This window comes from Phocoena phocoena, chromosome 1 (genome assembly GCF_963924675.1).
Source record: "Phocoena phocoena chromosome 1, mPhoPho1.1, whole genome shotgun sequence".
NCBI lineage: Eukaryota > Metazoa > Chordata > Mammalia > Artiodactyla > Phocoenidae > Phocoena > Phocoena phocoena.
In genome coordinates, this window is record NC_089219.1 from 160883176 (window position 1) to 160902095 (window position 18920).

An 18920-nucleotide genomic window follows, 5' to 3' on the forward strand; every position below is an offset into this window, starting at 1 on the left:
TTTAATGCCCATGGTGGCTCTATGGAATAGGTAACTCTCATTAGCTCCATTGTACAGATTGAGGACTAGGGCACAGACAGGTTAAGTAACTTGTGCAAGGTTACATACTACCTTGGCAAAGATGGGATCTGAGTAGTGCGTCCAGAGTGTATGGACTACATTATTTATAAATATGAATACAGTGCCTAGTATATAAGGGATGTTCAACCAATATTTGTTGAGTAAATGAATAAACTAATGAATGAAGCAAACATGGGCTCTCCTTTACCCTTTTCACTCTAAGCCTCCAGTTAGTAACTAACTTATTCTGGAAGCACCATCTGAAATTATCTGAACTACTGTTTCTTTCCCATCATCTTCTTCATTCTTTCAAGAATTATATAATCACTGTATTTAAGTTCTCAAATGTGGCTAAATATGGTGGTGTATATCTGTAGTCACAGGTGATTAGGAGAGAAAGGCTAAATATGGTGGTGTATATCTGTAGTCACAGGTGATTAGGAGAGAAAGGCTAGAAGCTTCTCTGAGCTATAGAATGCAATGCTTATTGGGTATTTGCATTAAGTTTAGCATCTATGTGGTTATTCTTTTTTTTAATCATCTAATCATTCATATAACAGCTTTTATTGAGCACTAAGTATCCACTATGTGTCTGCTTTGTGCTATGGCCTGGGGTTATAAACGTGATGAGGACAGATGAAGCCTCTGACTCTACTGAATTTACAGTCTAATGGGGGTCAGCGTCCCGGGGTGGCGGGGGCGGGGGAGAACAGTCAAACAATTACAAAGTTTTGGGGAAACATAGGGTGCAGTGAGGATACATTCATCATCTATTCTCTGGATCACTGTATGAATCTTCTAACCATTTATTTGCTTCCAGTTGAGTTTTCCTTCTAGCAGCAAGAGTGATCTTCCTTGATTATAAATCTAGTCTGATACTCCGTACTTTATAAATCCGAACTTGATACCTATTGCCCTTAGAATAAAATCCAAATTCCTTTAGTACGTCTTAGTAAAAACGACCCTTAATAATGTCGAGTTTGTCCCCACCTTGCAATCTCTCTTCTAGTTACATCCAATTATAAGGAAGTAAAGGAGCAAAAACTTGAACTTTTCCTTATGCTTTTTAGTTTCTTTTCTGAAACTGTAGTACAATTTTGTTTCTTGTTACTTTGAATTACTTTTTAAGGAAGAGAAAAATAATTGACCAAAGTTAACATAAAGGATATGATTTTTTGTTGTTCTCTGAGGCATTTTATTTGCATGTATGTATTACATCCCTAGAAAAAGAATCCAAGGATTTTCCCTCCTGTGTGTTTTCGTCTTGCTTCTTCATGGTCCATGATGCCAGCTGAGGTTGTCAGTACACTGAAACCAAACTGACGGGATGGGAGCAGGTTATTCTGCCATTTTTCTAGATCTTTGAGTTGCGCATCAAACCTGGGGCTGATCACACTTAGCCTGCCTGTGAGGTTCACAACAATTTTCCCAGCCCTGTGATCATCGATGATTTCAAATTCGCCAATGTAACCATGCTTCATCATCACAGTTAGGAACCTGACGATGACTTTGGAGCACGACCTAATAAGAACCTGTTGTTTGCCTCTCTTTTCGGCATTGTCGATACTCTTGAGAGCATCAGTCAGGACATTCATATGCACCATTATGGCGGCATGGAAAGATGGTGGGAAGAGCAAGGATATGATTTTTAAAAGCACAGTTAATTAGTATTAAGAATTCATGGGAAATGGAGGGTACACAACAATTGAAAAAAGTATTCCTGTTTGTTGACACTTAAAAATACTGCTAAGCTTCTTATTTTATCAAAATAGATAAACCTTCCATCAGTATACAATATATTTAAAAATACATAAGATGCTCTGACATATATTACAGTTGTTCTGTTATAAAAATGTGCTTGTTAACTAGTATTTCTGATATTATTTCATCATCTGACCGTCTTGTAAAACTGCTTATTTCCACATATGGTCATTCCATATTTTGCTAAACGGGCACTCTATAAAAAGTAACATTTTTTAGAACACCTGCTGAACATGACATTTCTGTGAAATTAAATATATTCTTCCTAATATTTTCCCCAAGCTTCACAAAATTGCATATACCTTACTGAAAAGTTACATATTATATTTTAGCTTTATTTAATTTTTGAGATAACGTTTATGATATTGAATTAGATGTAACCATGAATTAAATAGACAGAATTACTTGGATTATCAACCAAGCTTTTTTTTTTTTTTTTCCTGGCTGTGCCACACAGGGGATCTTAGTTCTCAACCAGGGATCAAACCCGGGCCACGACAGTGAAAGTGCCAAGTGCTAACCACTGGACTGCCAGGGAATTCCCAAGCACTTTTTGACATATGTTAAAGTTATAGTTTAAACATATTCCATAGCAAGAGATTTGTTATTTCCAGAGCACATTTATGAATTATGACTTTACTTTTCTATTGATATGACTAATAAAGAGTTAAGTTTAAATGAGACTTTGTGCCTTACGAAGGAGGACTGTGTATGGATCTTTTTTTGTTTCTTTTTTAAGACCTACGTAAACACATTTTTCATTAATGGTAGCCTTGGTCAATGCAATACTTCTTAAAAACAAAAACAAAAATAAGTGATTAGTCGACAGTTGAGAGCAATAAACCCTGATCCATGACAACATAAACACATTTCAGAGGGAATTTTCCCATTAGTTGAAAGGGCTGCATGACTTCTAAATTTTCTTTCCATTCTACATTCTGAGGTTTTTAATTGATTTTTTTCCCCTCTAATGACCTAAATATGTCATCAGCCAAACACTTCATGGAAGTTTCTCAAAAATGTGCCTAAAATCTTAATCTGGTGTGTTAATAACTAATGAACACATGATGGGCCAACTTAAGTTAAATTAGTACCAACTTACAATAATGTTACATATACACAAATTTTAGAGAGAAGTACTTTGATTACCAAGATATTTTTAAAAATTCGTGATAACACACTCGATCACATTACATTTAATTTTAATAAACTTATAGGTAAAAAAATCTATTTCTTAAAACAATCATTTCCTTAAGTACCTCATTTGTTATATTCTAATAATCCTAAAGATTTTTTCCTGATAAAAGTTATTTTTCCATAAAATATTTTAAAATCAGAGACATTATTTCCATTGTTGTTTTGAAATATTGATTTGAACAATGTAAGTTGCCAAATATTTTTGGCAAACATTCACATCCATTGTTGCAAAGACACATTGTTGTACTTTCATTTAATTTGAATAGTTTAAATATATTTTTTCTGACAACAGTAAAACTTTTTAAAGCTTCCATTAGGCTGTTAACATGAAAATAGTTTAATAGCTTTCTGACTTGTTACCATGGTATTTTAGCCCTATATGATGAGGCCAGATCTTATATTTTGGCAGTAATATACATAGTCTGGCTTTTTTATTTTCAAGATGCAGAATCTAAATAAATAAAAGAAGTCAGGGATACTTAAAAAAAAAAGATCACTAGTCAGAAAAGGGCAAGAAAGGGAAAGTGATGCTTTCATTTCAGCTTGTTGGTTGGCTTAACTACCTGGAACCTTGGATAATAGTATTCAGAAGGAGTATTAGAATTGTTAAACCCATTTTAGTCTCTAAAATATGTATGCCCTTTAATTTTATAACCAAAAAGACATTTAAATTAGAATGAAGTCTATTATTTACTGTGGTGTCTACTCTATTTAAGATATGTTTTTCTTACTTGTTTTGAAATACCATAGGTGCTATTTTCTTCTTGAGCTCTGGGTTTACTCTTTCAGGTAACATTGTCAGCTACCAATATGACTGTTGGAGTCTGTCAGAGTAATTGTATTAAAAAAAGCCAACCTTGCCTTATTTTAATCTATTTAAATAATAGACTATTTGAAGGTTTTAAATAAATTGTTTTCCTCCATAAGACTTCATTCATGTTAGCCTCATCAGTTTGAAGAGTCTTGATCCTGTGATACAATATTTTGAAGCAGAAATTTCTTTAAGCCCAGATTCAACCACAACAATTAGTATCTAATACATATATAGCCCTTAATATGGATCAGGCATTAATCTAAATACACATTTTAATGAATGGAATCATTAACCAAACTTATGAAGATGATGCTATTATTTTTTTATCGTGACAAAAATATATGTAACATGAAATTTTTCACAGCCATTTTTAAGTGTACATACAGTTCAGTGACATTAAGTACATTCACATTGCTGTGCAGCCATCATGACTGTCCATCCCCAGAACTTTTTCGTCATACCGAACAGAAACTTTTATCCAGTAGACAATATCTCCCCATCTCCAATGCCCACCCCGCAATCCCTCCCGTAATCCTCCCCGCCCCCGCAACCACCGTTTTACTTTTTGTCTCTTAGACAAGAAGAAGTAGACAATCTGAATGGGCCTATATCTATTAAAGAAATTGAATCAATAATTAATAACCTTCCAAAACAGAAAGCACTAGGCCCAGATGGGTTCACTGGTGAATTCTACCAAACATTTAAGGAAGAAATTATACCACTTCTCTATAATCTCTTTCAGAGAATAGAAACAGAGGGAATACTTCTTAACTCATTCTATGAGGTCAGTATTACCCTAATACCAAAACCAGATAAAGACATCATAAGGGAAGAAAACTACAGACTAGTATCTCTCATGGACATAGATGGGAAAATCCTCAACAAAATATTAACAAATCGAATCCAACAATATATAAAAAGAATTATACACCACAACCAAGTGGGATTTATCCCAGGTATGCAAGGCGCTTCAACATTCAAAAGTCAATTAATGTAATTCATCACATCAACAGACTAAAAAAGAACAATCACATTCATATCAATAGATGCAGAAAAAGCATTTGACAAAATCCTACACCCATTCATGTTTAAAACTCTCAGTAAACTAGGAATAGAGGGGAACTTCCTCCACTTGATAAAGAACATCTACAGCTAACATCAGACTTGATGGTGAGAAACTTGAAGCTTTCCCAGTAAGATCAGAAACCAGGCAAGGATGTCCCATCTCACCATACCTTTTCAACAAGATACTGTAACTGCTAGTGCTATGGTCTGAATTTTTGTGTCCCCCACCAGATTCATATGTTGAAATCCTAATTCCCAAAAGTGATAGTATTAGTAGTTGGGGCCTTTGGCAAGTGATTAGGTCACTCATGTATGGGATTAGTGCTCTTATAAAAAAGATCCCACAGAGCTCCCTAGCACCTTCCACCGTGTGAAGCTACAATGATAAGTCTGCACCCTGAAAGAGAGCCCTCACTGAACCATGCTGACACCCTGATTTCAGGCTTTCAGCCTCCAGAATTGTGAGAAATAAACTTCTGTTATTTATAAAATACCAAATCTGTGATACTTTGTTACAGCAGGCCAAATAGACGGACAGCTAGCTAATGGAATGATACAAGAAGAGGAAGTTTAGATTGTGAAGGAAGAAATAAAATGGGCTGCCTTCACAAAATTGTTAAAAGTTGCATTAATTAGCATATATATATTTTAATATTTTAGTAACTTAAAAAAATACACACATTATTTATTAGAATAAGAGAAATGTTTACTTACATAATTATCTTCCCTGTGAGTGTAAGAATTATAATATCCCTTCCGTCTTTTTTTAATAGCAGCTTTATTAAGATATAATTCACATACCATGCAGTTCATGCTTTTGAAGTATACAATTCACTTGTTTTTAATATATTCACAGATATGTGCACCCATTACCACTATCAATTTTAGAACAATTTCATTAGAATGGTTGCTTCTTTTTTCTTTCTAACTTTGATTTTTAGGATTTTTTAAAAACCATTCTAACCATTTAAAAATGCACAATTCAGTGACATTAAGTACATTTAGAGTGCTGTGCAACTATCACTACTCTCCATTACCAGAACTTTTCATCATTCCAAGCAAAAACTTTGTACCCATTTGACAGTAACTCTCCATTCCTCCCAGCTCCTGGCAACCACCATTCTACTTTCTGTTTTTATGAGTTGACTATTCTGGGTTCCTCATATCATTGGAATCATACAGTATTTGTTCTTTTGGGTCTGGCTTATATCACGTAGCATAACATCTTCAAAGTTCATCCATGTTGTAGCATGTGTCATAGTTTCATTTCAAGCTGAGTGATATTCCACTTGTATATATATGCCACATTTCACTTATGCATCTATCTGTCAATGGATATTTGGGTCGTTTACACCTTTGGACTACTGTGGATAATGCTGCTATGAACATTGGTGTACAGATACCTGCTGAGACACTGCTTTCAATTCTTTTGGATGTATACCCAGAAGTGGAATTGCTGGGTTGTATGGTAATTAGATTTTAATTTTTTGAGGAACTACTGTACTGTCTTACACAACAGCAACTGTAACTTTTTTTTTTTTTTTTGGCTGCACGCGGGCTTTCTCTAGTTGTGGAGAGTGGGGGCTACTCTTCGTTGTGGTGCATAGGCTTCTCACTGTGGTGGCTTCTCTTGTTGCAGAGCACAGGCTCTAGGCATGCGGTCTTCAGTAGTTGCAGCATGCGGGCTTCAGTAGTTGTGGCCTGTGGGCTCTAGAGCGTAGACTCAGTAGTTGTGGTGCACGGGCTTAGTTGCTCCGGCATGTGGGATCTTCCCGGACCAGGGATCGAACCCATGTCCCCTGCATTGGCAGGCGGATTCTTAACCACTGTGCCACCAGGGAAGTCCCTAGCTGTACCATTTTATACTTCCATCAGCAATACACAACAGTTCCAGTTTTTCTACATCCTCACCAAGACTTGTTATTTTCTGTTTTTATAATAGACATCCTAATGAGCATGAAGTATTATCTCCTTGTTCTGATTTGCATTTGATGACTAGTGATGTTGAGCATTTTTTCAGGTACTAATAAGCTATTTGTATAACTTCTTTTGAGAAATGACTATTCAAAGTTTTCATATTTTTTAATTGGGTTGGTTTTTCTGTTGTTTAGTTATAGGAGTTCTTATATATTCTGGATATTAATTCCTTATCAGATATATGCTTTGCAAATGTTTTCTCTCATTCTGTGGGTTGTCTTTTCACTCTTGGTAGTGTCCTTTGATTTCACGTAAGTTTTAATTTTGATGACGTCCAACTTATGTATTTTTGGGGTTGATATTTTTGTGATATTACAAATGGAATTTTAAAAACTCCTTTTCAGATTGTTTGTTTTTATTGTATTGAAATATTTATTGTATTGAAATGTGACTGATTTTTGTGTGTTGATTTTATATCCTGCAACTTTGCTTAATGTGTTTATTAGCTCTATCACGTTTTGTTGGTTTTTTTGGCAGACTCACGGTTTTCTACATATAAGATTATATCATCTGTGAACGGAGATGATTTTACTTCTTCCTTTCCAACTTGTATGCCTTTTATTTTTTTTTCTTGCCCAGATCCTCTGGCTAGAACATCCAATACTATGTTGAATAGAAGAGGTAAAAGAGAGCATCTTTGTCTTATTTCTGATCTTACAGGAAAAGCTTTGTCTTTCAGCATTGAAAATGATATAGCTGTGGGTTTTTCATATAAGGCCTTTATCATGTTGAGGAAGTTTCCTTCTGTTCCTAGTTTTCTGAATATTATCATGAAAGGGTGTTGAATTTTGTCAAATGCTTTTTCTGTATCAATTGTCCTAATCATGTGGCTTTTCTGCCTTCATTCTATTAAAGTGGTATGTAACTTTGATTGATTTTTGTATGTTGAACCAATCTTGTTTCCCTGGAATAAATCCCACTTGGTCATGATGTGTTATCCTTTTAGTATATTGCTGAATTTGTCAACCACTGCATTTTACTGTCTGTCATTTTGTTATACTACCTTAATTCTTTCCTTGCCAATTTCTTACCCAACAGATAATTCTCTTGTTACACAAATTGTTCTATAACATAGAAAAAAACTTAAACGTTACCTAGTTTCATTATATGAAGGAAATAAATATAATTCTGTTAATACCCAACAAAACACCAAAAAGGGAAATTGTGAATTGTCATAACAAATGGGATATGGATTATCTCACATGCAATTAGTAACTATGTAGTAAGCATTTATTGAGATTTTAGTATGTTCCAGGCAGTGTCAAAGTTGTTCTCAAGGTGTTTACAAGTATGGAAGGGGAGACAAATAAGTAAACCACTGATTACAACATAGTTTGATATAATATTATAATAGAGATATCCATGGATGCTACATGATTACATAGGAGGGTACCTAGTCGAAAAAGAGGATGAGGGTAGCCTTCAGAAAGGTGTGTGTTACTCTTAAACTGCCTTGAATGATGAGTAGAATTAGCCCAGAAAAAGGAGAGGACTGTTCCATACAGACGGACTATCAATCACAATGACAATGAAAAAGCATATTAATTGAAAAACTACAAAGATTTTCAAGGTGGAGAATCTGTATGGGAACGTGCTGAGAAATGGCATTTTTGCGATAAAAAGGGGGCAAGGTTGTAAAGGGATTTGTGTACCTGATTAAGGAGACTGGATGTTTTTTTTTTTTTAAAGACCTTGGGAGCCATTGAAAGATTTTAAACCAGGAAGTCATATGAGCAAAGTTTTGTTTTAGAAAGATCATTCTATCAAAATATGGACTATGGTTTGAAGGATGGAATGGGAACGGAGGGAAAGGAGACTAAAGGCAAAAAGACAGGAAGTGACTGTGTTAATCCAGTTCAGAAGTGATGAAGGTCTAAACTTAAGCAGTGGCAGTGGAAATGGAAAGAGGGAGACAGATTTTAAAAGATTTAATAAGTGGAATCAAAAGGTGTTGATGATCAAATAGAACTGTGAGGATGGGTTGTTGGAAACTGAATTAGTTGGGGTGATAAATTTGGAGGAAAGTGATCAGAGAATCAGTAAAAGACAGCAGTGAGAAGGCGTAGCAGGTGATATGTCCTGAAGGAATGAAACTTAATGGAGAAGTAGTTTTTTAACATGAAGGTGAAACAAGAACTGCTATCAGACAAGTCCAGAATGTAGGACATTTTATAAGACATTGCATAGCCTGGTCTCTTCCACAAGCTAATTTCATAGGGGGATAGGAGACTAGGGAAGGATGAAGGACTGTGGTAGTTTAAAAGAGACCAAAAAATGTTAAAACCAAATGTAGTACAGAAACTTTAATTAGAGTGTAAGTTGAAAAAATAACTATAAAAAAGACATTATGGTACAATTTAGAAATTTATATATTGAATAGATACTAGATGATTTTAGTGAATTTTTGTTAATTTTTAAGGATGTCATAATTATATTGGGGTTACATAGGAGGATGTCCTTATTTTTAGGAGATGCGTGTTGAAGTATTTAGGGATGAATAATTGTAATGTCTGCAATTTACTTAGAGACAGAGACATAGGGAAGAAGCAAAAAACAGCAAAATATTAGTCATAGTTTGATACAGGTGATGGGTATAGAGATGTTTACAACACGAAGCTTTCAATTTCAGATTCAAACTTGAATTTGCAGTGTGCCCAGCAACTACTTATATAGCATTTACATTGTATTAGATATTTTAAGTAATCTAGAGGTGATTTAGCATATATGGGAGGATGTGTGTAGGTTAAATGCAAACACTATGCCATTTTATATAAGGAACTTGAGTGTCCTCGGATTTTGGTATCCATGGCTCCTGGAACCAATCTCCCTGTGGATTCGAAGGATGACTGTTTTCAATTCCTGATCAGATTTTTAAATATAAGCTCCTCAATTTTTTTTTCGGTATGCGGGCCTCTCACTGTTGTGGCCTCTCCCGTTGCAGAGCACAGGCTCTGGACATGCAGGCTCAGCGGCAATGGCTCACGAGCCCAACCGCTGCGTGGCATGTGGGATCCTCCCAGACCAGGGCACGAACCCGTGTCCCCTACATCGGCAGGCGGACTCTCAACCACTGCGCCACCAAGGAATCCCAAGCTCCTCAATTTTTTTTTTTTTTTTAAGAAGATGTTGGGGGTAGGAGTTAATTAATTTATTTATTTTTGCTGTGTTGGGTCTTCATTTCTGTGCGAGGGCTTTCTCTAATTGTGGCAGGCGGGGGCCACTCTTCATCGCGGTGCACGGGCCTCTCACTATCGTGGCCTCTCTTGTTGCGTCGCACAGGCTCCAGATGCGCAGGCTCAGTAGTTGTGGCTCACGGGCCTAGTTGCTCCACGGCATGTGGGATCTTCCCAGACCAGGGCTCGAACCCGTGTCCCCTGTATTAGCAGGCAGATTCTCAACCACTGCGCCACCAGGGAAGCCCGCTCCTCAATTTTTGATAGTTTATTACCAATGGGAAACTTTATGTAAACATGTAAAAGTATTTTTCTCAACCACTAAAAAATTTAAAACAGTTGAAATTATATTTATAATCTCAAAAATGTATCCTTTTTAAATTGAAGTGTAGTTGATTTAAAATATTACATTAGTTTTAGGTGTACAACATAGTGATTCAGTGTTTATGGATTATACTCCATTTAAAGTTATTACAAAATAGTGGCATATTTCCCTGTGCTGTATAATATATCCTTGTTGCTTATTTATTTTATACATAGTAGTTTGTGTCTCTCAATCTCATAGCCCTGTCTCACCCCTCACCTTTTCCCTCTCCCCACTGATAACCACTAGTTACTAGTTTGTTCTCTATGTCTGTGAGTTTGTTTCTGTCAAAAACTCCTCCTTTAATTAATAAATATAACTTAGAAAATTTTGTGATATAATGTAAATGGTTTTTTAATCCAGTTGAACTTTCTCATATCAGTTATTTAAAAATAATGGTGAAGATTTAATTTATATAACATGTATGTGTTCTTAGAGCCATGATGCTGGCTTGGCTGATACTAAAAGGGCCCATCAGCTGCACAGGGATAGAATTAGCCAATATATGTGAAGATAAGGATTGGGGGCTGTTTCTTAGAGCCACAAGCCTCCTCAGTCTCAACACTGGATTGTATATTATGTTCCATGGGCATGTGGAACACGAACTATTCCAGTGGCTCCATGGATTCCTTGTCCATGGTAAGCAGTGGTGCATTTGATTTCTGGCTTCTGAAATAGGAGCCCACGTGGTAGATCACCTTCATGGCAAGTGTGGAGCAGTGGGTACCTGATAGCATTTGCTGTGCTTGCCACCTGTGTGACCAAGGGGCTTGCCATCAGATCCTGTACTGCTTTGAGCCTCCTGCTAGGAAGCCCTGGAATAGTTGCGTTTTGCTGCCCAACCTCGACCTGGCCACACTGAGAAATGAGAGCATCAGCATTTTCGGATGCCCCTGTGATCCATTCACATCATACCTGTGTCCAGTGGGTGAGGATTCCTGAGTTAGGGAAGTTCCAAATGTCAATTAAAGCATTATTTATTCCTGACAGATGACAATTGGAAAAAGGAGATTCCATGATACAGTAAATTTGGAAAATGCTGCATTAAAGTTAACAAGTTTCTTTAGAATATCTCAAAGACTTTTAAAATTTTTATTTATTTTAATTTTTGGATGTGTTGAGTCTTTATTGCTGCGCGCAGGATTTCTCTAGTTGTGGCGAGCGGGGGCTACTCTTTGCTGTGGTGCATGGGCCTCCCACCACAGTGGCCTCTCCTGCTGCAGAGCACAGGCTCCAGGCGCTCAGGCTTCAGCAGTTGTGGCACGCGGGCTCAGTAGTTGTGGCATGTGGGCTTCAGAGCGCAGGCTCAGTAGTTGTGGTGCACAGGCTTAGTTGCTCCATGGCATGTGAGATCTTCCTGGACCAGGGTTCGAACCCATGTCCCCTGCATTGGCAGGCAGATTCTTAACCACTGCACCACCAGGGAAGTCCCAAAACTATTTTAAAATGTTAATTCTTTCTCGGCATATAGCTTCATTGCAATAGCAATAAAACTCCCAATGGTGTTTTATTTGGAATTTCTAAATTTTATTTGGATTTCTAAATTTCATTTGGAAGAATACATGGGTGAGAATATTAAAGAACATTCCTAAAAAGAAGACCAATAGCAGTGGTAATAAGTAAAATAGGATGGTAATGGTGTAAGACTAGAAATGCAATTCAGAATGGAATTGATAGAATAGACAATCAATAGAACTAGTCTCCATCACATAAAGGATTATAACACATTATAAAGTAGGAGGAAAGAACTCAAGTGCTTATTAGTAAATTAGAAATTACTAAAATAAGATTAGAAATTAATCTTTCACTTTGAATCATGACAAAATAACTTTCAGATGGATTTAAGAGTAAGTGTATTTTTAAATTGTAGAAGAAAATAGAATTGAGTATTCACCAAACCTATAGAAAAAGGATGATTTTCTCCCTCTTTTGGTGGTCCTTTCAAAGGATATGTTTCTAAACTTTAAAGGATGAGAAGAAATGTTAACAGATGTGACTAAAATAAAAGATAATGTACTTAAAAAATAATCTTAAATTTAAAAATCAAACATCAGCTTTGTGCAATGGCAGTATTATAACCAGTGAGATTTTCCCACGGTACTATTAAGACTAATAAGAGCCTTCCCAATATCTAACACAAATTCAACTCATTGTATTTCAGCGAGATAATAAGACAAATGCACAAAGACGAATTGGGAAGAATGGTTCACTCAAGAATTACTGTAAAAACAAAAAAATTGGGAACTACCTAAATGTCTACAATTAGGGAGTTGGTTTAATAAATTATGATAAAGTTCTATACTGGAATATCAGCCACTAAAAATGATAATGTAATAAATTTTTTTTGAGAATAAAAAGATGCTCACAGTTTATTGTTGAGTGAAAAATTAGATTAGAGGACAACATTAAGAGTAGTTAACTCTGCTTGGTAGGATTTGAAGTGGTTTTTACTTAGTCTAAACTTCTTTCCTTTTTTTTTTCTTCAGGAATCATGTGTGATTTTGGTGATCATAAAGGAGATGGAACTCTTTTCATTTTAGGAAAACAAATGAAAACAACTGACCTGGAAAATTGTTTTCAGTAATCATGACATAGGGTTAAGTCTTTATTATTTAAAGAGCTCATACAAATTGTTAAGAAAAAACAGAAGATCGCAGTAGGGATGAGCAGAGAACATGAACAGACAATTCATAACATAGAAAATAGAGGTGGTAAACAAGCATAAAGGATCATTATTTAGACTTACTTGTAAGCAAAGAGCTGTAAATTTAAATAATGAGATAACATTTACTTGCTTATTAAGCTAGTAGAAGTTTGCTGCCATGTTATTTATTATAATAAAGAAAAATTAACACTATCAATAAATTGTTACATTCCTTTGGTACTGTTCAGAATTGAAGGTTATGTTGCAACCTGGAAAAATAAAACATTTCAGTGAAGTAGTTAGGAGAATGAATGGTAGTTATAAAAGGTTGTGTACGAAGAAAGGAAAATACAGCAAAATGTTATGTTAGTGGTTATGTTAGGGTAAAGGGAATATATTTATAATTTAAATAATTATCTAAACTCATACTTAATCTCTCCCTTTCCACTTTTTCTAGAAAAGCTATTTGTTTTTCAAATAGTAAGTACAATATTCTCTCGTCTAGAATATAGCAGGGCTTCCCTGGTGGCGCAGTGGTTGAGAGTCCGCCTGCCGATGCAGGGGACGCGGGTGCGTGCCCCGGTCCGGGAAGATCCCCCATGCCGCGGAGCGGCTGGGCCCGTGAGCCATGGCCGCGGAGCCTGCGCGTTCGGAGCCTGTGCTCCGCAACGCGAGAGGCCACAACAGTGAGAGGCCCGCGTACCAAAAATAAAAAGAATATAGCAATATCCTCCTAACTGGTCTCTTTTCTTCCACCCTTGTTCCTTTCCAGGGTATTCTTAACATAATAGCCAAAGTGAATAGAAGCCAGACCATGTCACTTCGCTGCTTAGAACCCTCCAGTGGTTTCTCACCTCTTTCAAAGCACAAGACACCGTCCTTAAAGTAGCCTGCAGAACCCTTATAGAATCTGTCCCCACCCCCCAAACTCATACCTTTCTGACCTTATTTCCTACCATTCTGCCTTTCTTGTTCTCTCTGGCTAAAAACTCTTCCTGCTGATATTCACAAGGCTGGCTCTTTCTCCTCCTTCTGGTCTGTGCAGATGTCACCTTATCACTTAGGTAGGCCTTCCCAAACCACCATCCCATCCCATTCTCCCCTACCCACATTGCCAGCACCCTTGTCCCTTCCCTGCTTTATTTTTTCTAGCACCATTTGACTTACTGTATATTTTACCAAGTGTGTATAAGCTTATGTATCTCCCCCACCACGCACAAAATAGCTCCACAGAGGCAGGAATTTTTGTCTATTTTGTTCCTTGCTCTAACTGTAGCACTTAGAATAGTGTGTAGTACATAGTAGGTACTCAAATCAATATTTACTGAATAAATGACGTTTTAATTGTTTCATCTAAGTAAGTTTTAGTTTCAAAACTAGTTTGAAAGTTTTTTGAGTGAGTGTAACATGTTGCTTTTGTATGCCTCCCACTCCCCAATTTCCATCCTCCTCAAGCATAGAGTAAAGCAAGACAGGTGGACACACTAGAGAAACACAATATCTGTGGCACTGGATTCCTTCTGCTTCTCAGGCTAGGATCTACCCAAACTGAGATGGAAGATAGGCTGGTGCTGGAAATGTTCTATATCTTGATCTGGGTGGTAGTTCAGCTCTATGACTATATACATATATAAAAACTCAGTAAGCTGTATACTTGAGATCAGTGCACCTTTGGTACTTTCTTGTTTGTGTATTATGCCTCAGTAAAAAAGTTGTTTTAAAAACTCCGTTCTTTGAGATCTCTAGAGGAAGTTAAACATGCCAAATGATACATTAAGAATATTGGGGGGCTTCCCGGGTGGCGCAGTGGTTGAGAGTCCGCCTGCCGATGCAGGGGACACGGGTTTGTGCCCCGGTCCGGGAGGATCCCACATGCCACGGAGCGGCTGGGCCCGTGAGCTATGGCCGCTGAGCCTGCGCGTCCGGAGCCTGTGCTCCGCAACGGAGGAGGCCACGGCAGTGAGAGGCCCGCGTACTGAAAAAAAAAAAACAAACAGAATATTGGGAAGGGGGGAGAAAGGTAAATTGCAAACATCATAACATTTCACTCTTAAAGAATTCAGCATGCCTCTCCTAAGCGTAAAGACATTCTCCTACAGAGCCTCTCCCCACCCCGCCAATAAAAAATATTAGGAAGGAGTTCTGCCATGTTCTTCCTTCCTAGATTTTCTAGTTATTGAAATTTTTGTTTTGAAGTTAAAGTTAAAAAAATAATTTTTATTTACTTTTTCTTTTACAGAGATAGCAGTAGCAGAATTTCACAAAAAAATCAAAGACGCTTTTGAAGTATTTGACCATGAGTCAAATAATACAGTGGATGTGAGGTTTGGAAATGTTTTCTTCTAATTCTAAATTGCTGATACAACTTGTAAAGTAGAGGAGGGTTCATTCTCTTCTTTTTACTTTCTTTGGACTTATTATGCTATTTAAAGTACTTATTTTTCTATACCCTGTAAAAGGTCTTTTCTATCTGTTGCTTCGGATCTATACTGTTTATTATTCTTCATAATCTGGTGGAAGGAATATATATCCACCTTGCCTGTTCTAACCTACAGACTAAATTCTGTGAATGAGGCTAACTCTACTATAGCTTTAGTACTAGACACATAGTTGGCACTCAGTATATATTTGTTGAGTGAATGAATAGAATTTGCTTTTAAAATACATAGGTATGGGGACTTCCCTGGTGGCTCAGTGGTTAAGGATCCACCTGCCATTGAAAGGGACACAGGTTTGATCCCTGGTCCGGGAAGATCCCACATGCTGCGGAGCAGCTAAGCCTGTGTGCCACAACTACTGAGCCTGTGCTCTTAGAGCCCGTGAGCCACATTACTGAAGCCCACGTGCCTAGAGCCCATGCTCTGCAACAAGAGAAGCCACTGCAGTGAGAAGCACACACACTGCAAGGAAGACTAGCCCCTGCTCACTGCAACTAGAGAAAGCCCACACGCAGCAATGAAGACCCAACACAGCCAAAAATAAATAAATTAAATAAATAAATTTAAAAAAATAAAAAATAAAATACATAGGTATGTATAATCAAGCTATGAACATGATATTACAAAGAAGGATTAATAATACTTAAACATGATACACTCCTTGAGTAAAATAACCAAAAGAACCAAAACAATAAAAAGATGAGAAAAAGACACGAATACTGGTAGATCTAGAATGGAGGACAGGAGACAAAGAATATTGTGAAAAAAGAAGAGGCAAAAGGTAGAGGAGATTATACATGCATAAAGCAGAAGCTGTAGAATCTATGCCACATATGTACATCAAAGAAAGGCAATGAAACCATTGTTCCAGGAGACCAAGCTGAATGAGGAGTATTTGATGGGATCACAATCTCAAGAGTCAGAAACTAGTAGTACAGAGGCCAACAAAACAGTTGGAAGTGACTAAGTGCTTTTTTTTGCCCGCCGCGTGGCTTGTGGGATCTTAGTTGCCCGACCAGGGATTGAACCCAGCCCCTCGGCAGTGAAAGCGCAGAGTCATAACCACTGGACTGCCAGGGAACTCCCAGGACTAAGTGCTTTAAATTTGAGCTAAACTGAATGAACAATAGGAGGTTTTATGTATGACAAATTGTAGCTACGGTCGTCCCTCGGTATCTACAAGGGATTGGTTCCAAGGCACACCCCGACTCCTCCCTGACTCACCCCCAACCCCTCACCCCTCGAGGATATCAAAATCTAGGGATGCTCAAACCCCTTATAAAAAGTGGCATAGAATTTGCATATTACCTACCTACATCCTTCTGTATATTTTATTTTTTTATATATAAATTTATTTGTTTGTTTATGGCTGCATTGGGTCTTCGTTGCTGCACGCGGGCTTTCTCTAGTTGTGGTGAGCGGGGGCTACTCTTTGTTGTGGTGCATGGGCTTCTCATTGTGGTGGCTTCTCTTGTTGCAGAGCACGCGCTGTAGGTGCACGGGCTTCAGTAGTTGTGGCGTGTGGGCTCAGTAGTTGTGGCTCATGGGCTCTAGAGCGCGGGCTCTGTAGTTGTGGCATTTGGGCTTAGTTGCTCCGCAGCATGTGGGATCTTCCCGGACCAGGGTGCGAACCTGTGTCCCCTGCAGTGGCAGGCAGACTCTTAACCACTGCGCCACCAGGAAGTCCCTCCCATATATTTTAAATCACCTCTGATTACCTATAGTACCTAATACAGTGTAAATGCTATGTAAATAGTTGCCTGTGGCATGTGGCAAATTCAGATTTTGCTTTTGGAACTTTCTGGGGTTTTTTCTCCCAGTATTTTAGGTCTGTGGATGGTTGAATCTTTGGATGTGGAACCCACGGATACGGAGGGCTGACTGTATATGTATTCCTTAGTTTCTCACACCTGAAGGTACAAGGTGTGATTACAGGAAAGGAGAGTGATAAGTGCAGTCAGTTTCATTACTTTATAGTAACACCTTACAAAGTTTTGTTTGGTACCTCAACTATGTTTATGGGCTTTACTGCAGTGGATAAAGTAGAGAGTGGAGTTAACTTCCAGCACTGCAACTGTAGTTGGCCTTGTGGGAGGCTTGGCTCAGCCATTGTCAGGGAAGTGTGAGGGTAAAGTGCAGGGCTGAGCACTGCACAGCTCGAAGTGGCGCCAGCCTCGCTGCATGCATTGTGAATGACACTCCGCAGTGTGAGTATCCTAGCGGGAAACTGGGTGGGACAGTAGTGGTGGTTGATAGGGTTTGGGATGGGGTGGGGAGCTTGCGACTCTTGCCTGCAGTTTGAATAAATATATGGATGGCACGTGCCTTTACCTCAGACCTCTCACTGGAGCGGAAGGGTTCTCCTGGGGAAGGAGAGGAGAGGTATTGTCAGAGAAGTCAGGGAAGTGCAAGAAGAACCAGGATAGCTTTATGAAAGAGAGGGGGAACAGAGAAGGGAAACCAGCATTTACTCAAGCCTTGCTCTCTGATGTCTACCTATAGTTGGGTGCTAAGGGTTTTTGTGTACATTACCTCATTTTAGTCTTTTTATTGGTACAGTAAGGGTTGGCATCTCCAGTTTTTGGAGACTAGGAGAAGGTAAATAGTTTGCTCAAGGTCATGTCAGCGTTTCTCTAATTCAGTGTCTTGATGGGCTGTGTCGCTCCTTCCCTCCCTGCTCCCCTCCACCCCAACCTTCATGGATTTCATGGGCTCATCTCCTGCTTTGAGGCTTCCTGAAAGTAGCAGTGAAGAGAAAGTTTCCCAAATCCCTTAGAGCAGTGATGCCAGGCCTTTTTTTTTTTTTTTTTTTTTTTTGCTGTGTTGGGTCTTCGTTTCTGTGTGAGGGCTTTCTCTAGTTGTGGCAAGCGGGGGCCACTCTTCATCGTGGTGTGTGGGCCTCTTACTGTCGCGGCCTCTCTTGTTGCAAAGTTCAGGCTCAGTAGTTGTGGCTCACAGGCCCAGCTGCTCCGTGGCATGTGGGATCCTCCCAGACCAGGGCTCGAACCCGTGTCCCCTGCATTAGCAGGCAAATTCTCAACCGCTGCACCACCAGGGAAGCCCCAGGCCTTTTTTTGATAGAAGGGCCAATTCAGGGGAAATAAACATGTTTAGGGGTTGCATCTTTTACCCATTCAGAATTAAAATAATTGTACTGAGGCCCCAAGGAAAAGTGTATGTTCTTAAAATGTCTACTTTATAAAATAAAATTACTAAGAAAATTGGCATTGTTTTTAGCACTAAAATATTAATGCTAAGCATATCTGAGTGGTAGGAACACGGATGAACGCAGTTTCTATACTCCTTCTGCTAACTTGTATAGCACTTTCAAGTTTACAGTGAGTGTTCTCATGCTGCAGGTATCATTGCTATCCACTCTTTATAAATCGGAAATTAAGGATCAAGAAGCACAATGACTTGCCCAAGA

At 38.2% G+C, this 18920-nt stretch overlaps 2 protein-coding genes across 2 annotated transcripts in view; one reads left to right on the top strand and one right to left on the bottom strand.

Annotated features, from left to right (window-relative positions):
• The window catches only part of EFCAB2 (EF-hand calcium binding domain 2), a 127777-nt gene that overhangs the window by 53565 nt on the left and 55292 nt on the right, over positions 1-18920 (top strand). Inside the window, exon 2 of the mRNA XM_065891263.1 lies at positions 15295-15379. Within this exon, the coding sequence (XP_065747335.1) occupies positions 15295-15379 (85 nt within the window). The remainder of the gene's footprint in view (positions 1-15294; positions 15380-18920) is intronic.
• Positions 1244-1667, bottom strand: LOC136129562 (small ribosomal subunit protein uS8-like). Its single transcript, XM_065885923.1, has one exon. It carries the CDS (start codon positions 1662-1664, stop codon positions 1281-1283), a length of 384 nt encoding a protein of 127 aa, XP_065741995.1. The 5' UTR covers positions 1665-1667; the 3' UTR covers positions 1244-1280.